This window comes from Bison bison, unplaced genomic scaffold, assembly GCF_000754665.1.
Source record: "Bison bison bison isolate TAMUID 2011002044 unplaced genomic scaffold, Bison_UMD1.0 scf7180017864516, whole genome shotgun sequence".
Classification (NCBI taxonomy): domain Eukaryota; kingdom Metazoa; phylum Chordata; class Mammalia; order Artiodactyla; family Bovidae; genus Bison; species Bison bison.
The window spans coordinates 1,673,901-1,677,741 of NW_011495069.1; the positions used below are offsets into that span (position 1 = coordinate 1,673,901).

At 59.0% G+C, this 3,841-nt stretch overlaps 1 protein-coding gene across 1 annotated transcript in view; it reads right to left on the reverse strand.

The window, feature by feature from the left end:
• Positions 1-1,841: 1,841 nt before the first annotated feature.
• Positions 1,842-3,841, reverse strand: part of LOC104981218 (taste receptor type 1 member 2) — a 12,427-nt gene continuing 10,427 nt past the window's right edge. The window contains exons 6-7 of the mRNA XM_010830222.1: positions 3,526-3,649; positions 1,842-2,770 (exon numbers count right to left, since the gene is read on the reverse strand). Coding sequence (XP_010828524.1) covers positions 1,842-2,770; positions 3,526-3,649 — 1,053 coding nt within the window. The remainder of the gene's footprint in view (positions 2,771-3,525; positions 3,650-3,841) is intronic.

Genomic DNA, 3,841 nt, shown 5'->3' on the forward strand with positions numbered 1-3,841 from the left:
GACTTAGACACATCCGTGAACAGACTGTGCAGAGCCGCTCCCTGGAAGCTCAGGGCCCTAAGTGGGCTCAGCCGAGATGCTGGGCTCCCACTGGAGGCGAGTGGAGGGGACAGAGAAGGGATGGTCACGCTGACGGTCCATCCCTGGGTCTTCTCCCCACAGTCTCCAGCCCTCAAGCTGAGCCCCAGGAATGTGGGCAGAGAAGGCCGGTCACAGAGGTGAGGGGCAGCCCCAGGCAGCCTGAGGAGAGGGGAAGCCAGCCCACGCAGGGGACACAGCAGTGGCCAGCGGGGAAGATGAGGTCAGGGTCCCCCACACCTAGCCCCTTCCACACCTGGTCCTGACAACCAGCCACCTGTTCCCTTCACCCATCCTTCGCTCTGCAGCCTGCCCGCCTCCCCCCCGATTCCTCCCCACCCCAACTCAAACTTCCTGCCTTCCCAAGCTTCTCTGTCCTTCAAAGCTCTTTTCAAATGTCAGCTTCCCCCAAGGTCTTCCCTGGTAACTACATTCACAAGCCATCTCCCTAAACTTTGAAGCCCCCACCCTCCAGCACACCAACGTGCCCCCCGACCCCAGCCTACATGATAAGGTTCCCCTCCACCAGCGTTCCAGGCAGGGCGCCCTGGGTCTCACTGCACAGAAGGTCACATTCCAGGGGTGAGCTGTGTGGGGTTGGGGACATTTCATAGTCTCTTTGAGTCTCCTTTTTTCCCATCTGGGACCCATCCCAACCCGCGGATCAAACTCCAGTCTCTTACATCCCTGCACTGGTAGTTGGGTTCTTTACCACTCGTGCCCCCTGGGAAGCCCGTACACCATGGGCACCAGGGTATAAAAAGGGAGCACAGCTTTATTTTGTCCCTGACGGTTCTGGCGACGTGGATTTGCAATGCTTGGCCTTTACTGTGTACCTAATATATGCATTGGGGCTTCCCAGGTGGCTTAGTGGTTAAGAATCTGCCTGCCAATGCAGAAGCCGCAGGAGATGCAGGTTCAATCTCTGGGTCGGGAAAATTCCCTGGAGGAGGGCATGGCAACCCACTCCAGTATTCTTGCCTGGAGAACCCCCATGGACAGAGGGGCCTGGTGGGCTAGCGACCATGGGGTCACAAAGAGTCAAACGAGACTGAAGCGACTTAGCACACACGCACACACCCACAGTAGCAACGCTGGGACTGAAACCAAGACCTCCGATTCCACGTCTCTGTTCTCAGGGGACCTCTGGAAAACAAGGAGGAAACTCATCTGTTTCACCCAAGTAAGGTTTATTCACAAGCATTTATGTGCTCAGCTGTACTCAGAGATAACAGAAAGGCTGGGCCCTCAAGCTCCGGGAGAATCTGGGGGATGAGACTCGGACACACGGACAGCGAGTGAGCGAGGCCGGGTGGCATTTTCTGAGCTCCCATCCGCCCCTCGCTAACCCCAGCCCAGCCCACCAGCAGGCATCCCTTCACCAGGAGTCAGCAGCCGGAACCTGCTGGAGCCCACCGTGACCACCAGATGGCGGCTGCAGGCTGCCAAGCTGGACTCCGTCCTTGGAAGCCGGTAGGTCACCTTGGGTGGTTTTCTAGGATGGAGTACAGCACCTGGCAAGCTAAACAGCTCAAGGGAAAGAGATAAAGGGCAAATGTACCTAAGCATCCATCACTGGGTGGGCAAAGATGGCCAGGACGCACAGAAGCCTGGAGGGACAGCCCATCAGAGACCAGGCCCAGGCAGCAACAGGCGAGGGTGGCTCCCCTGCCACCACCTGGCTCCATCTGGAGTTGAGTGAGCCCCCTGGCCTCCACCTCCCGACGCCGAGCCCCACGTCCCAGAGGGCAGACAGTGGAGCCCTAGTCCTTCCGCATGGTGTAGCCCTGAATCACACTGTTGAAGTAAGCCGGGGTGTTGCGCTCCGGGTAGAAGAGAATCATGTAACACTTGGGGCCGAAGTAGCCCAGGCTGATGCCCAGGAGGTTCAGCACAGTGACCAGGAGGTCTAGGATGGTGACCAGCACGCCATTGTAGACGGCCATGAAGGTGCAGAGGAAGACGGAGGAGGAGAAGTAGAAGGTCATGCAGAAGGTGATGAACTTGGCCTCGTTGTAGTTGGTGGGCAGCTCCTTGCCGGTGTAGGCGAAGCCGAAGCCCAGCACGGACAGGAGCAGGTCCAGGCTGGTGTTGACCAGCAGCCCCCGGTGGTAGTTGGGGTTGCAGGACAAGATCATGATCCTGGGGTCATCGGGGTCCACGCGAGTGGTGGGCATGGTGGTCGTGGCCAGGACGCTGCTGGCCACAATGACCAACTTGAGCATCACGACACACGCCACAAAGACATAGGGCCCGTGGTAGCGGCCCCAGCAGCCGTAGGCGCGCGGGAGGCGCCGGGCCATCTTGAAGACGCAGACGATCTGGAAGGAGCGCACGGTGATGCAGGAGATGCAGATGGTGAAGCAGAGCGTGAAGAAGGCCTGGCGGAAGATGCAGGACCACACCGTGGGCGGCCCCACGTACACGGGCACCGCCGTGTACGCCATCAGCAGCGGCGCCAGCATCAGAAAGCACATGGGCCCGCCCGCCGAGCGGACCATGGGCGTCCGAAAGTGCCTCCAGAAGATGATCACGATGGCCAGGGTGCTGAGGAAGCCCAGGGCGGCCAGCATGACCACGACGATGGTGGGGGCCTCGTCCCATTCGAGGAAGGCCAGCTGCCGCTTGAAGCAGGAGGTGTCTTTCCTGTGGGACCACTCGGAGCTTGGGCAGGGCTGGCAATCAAATTCATCTGCAAGAGCCCAGGGCAGCTCCTGTCAGCTAAACATGCCTTCTCAGCACCCACCTTCTCCAGGCCTGCACCAGGCCTGGTCCTCATCGGAGGGAGACAGAGCTACGGGCCACCAATGCTCACTGAGTCCCTGACACCCCCTGGCTCATCAACCCCTCACAGCAACCCCATTTCACAGATGAGGAAACTGAGGGTCAGCTAGTTAAAGTCACAAAGCCAGGAGAGTTACAGAGGCAGGATTTGAACTAAGGTCTCCTTGACTCACTCAGTTGGTAAAGAATCTGCCTGCAGTGCAGGAGACCCCAGTTCAATTTCTGGGTCGGGAAGATCTGCTGAAGAAGGGATAGGCTACCCACTCCAGTATTCTTGGGCTTCCCTGTTGGCTCAGCTGGTAAAGAATCCGCCGGCAATGCGGGAGACCCGGGTTCAATCCCTGGGTTGGGAAGATCCCCTGGAGAAGGGACAGGCTACCCACTCCAGTATTCTGGCCTGGAGAGTTCCATGGACTGTACAGTCCATGGGGTCGCAAGGAGTCGGACACGACTAGCGACTTTCACTGACTCCTGGACGCAGCCTAACAACTGTAATCTTTCTTTCCAAGATCTCATCCTCTGGTGGGAGATATACAGTCCTCAGTCCTTGGACACCTGTGTCCCCGGGGAGACTGCCAAGACTCTGCAAAGGGGAAAGGCCTGAGGGAGACCCCCTCAGGGCAGGGCAGGTGCAGGGCCCGTGTGTGGACCCTGGAGTCATACCTAAGGTTTGGTTGAGGAAGGTGCCCGGGAGGCAGTCAATACACTCGAAGCAGCAGGGGTGCAGGCCCACCGGCTTTTTCTTCTGCCCAGGTTGGCAGCTTCTGGAGCACATAGACACAGGGATCTGGGGGGCGGAGGGCAGAAGACCCTGAGTCCTCCTTCCCGCTCTCTGGGGGCCCCTCCTCTCCCATCTCATCCCCAGAAGGATGCTCCCAGGAGGGAAACTGGGCCCTGTTGAGGAGGGGCAGGTGCCAGGACTGCGGCTGGAACTGGACCGTCATAGAGATGCTCTTAGCTTTGCCCAGCAAAGACCTAA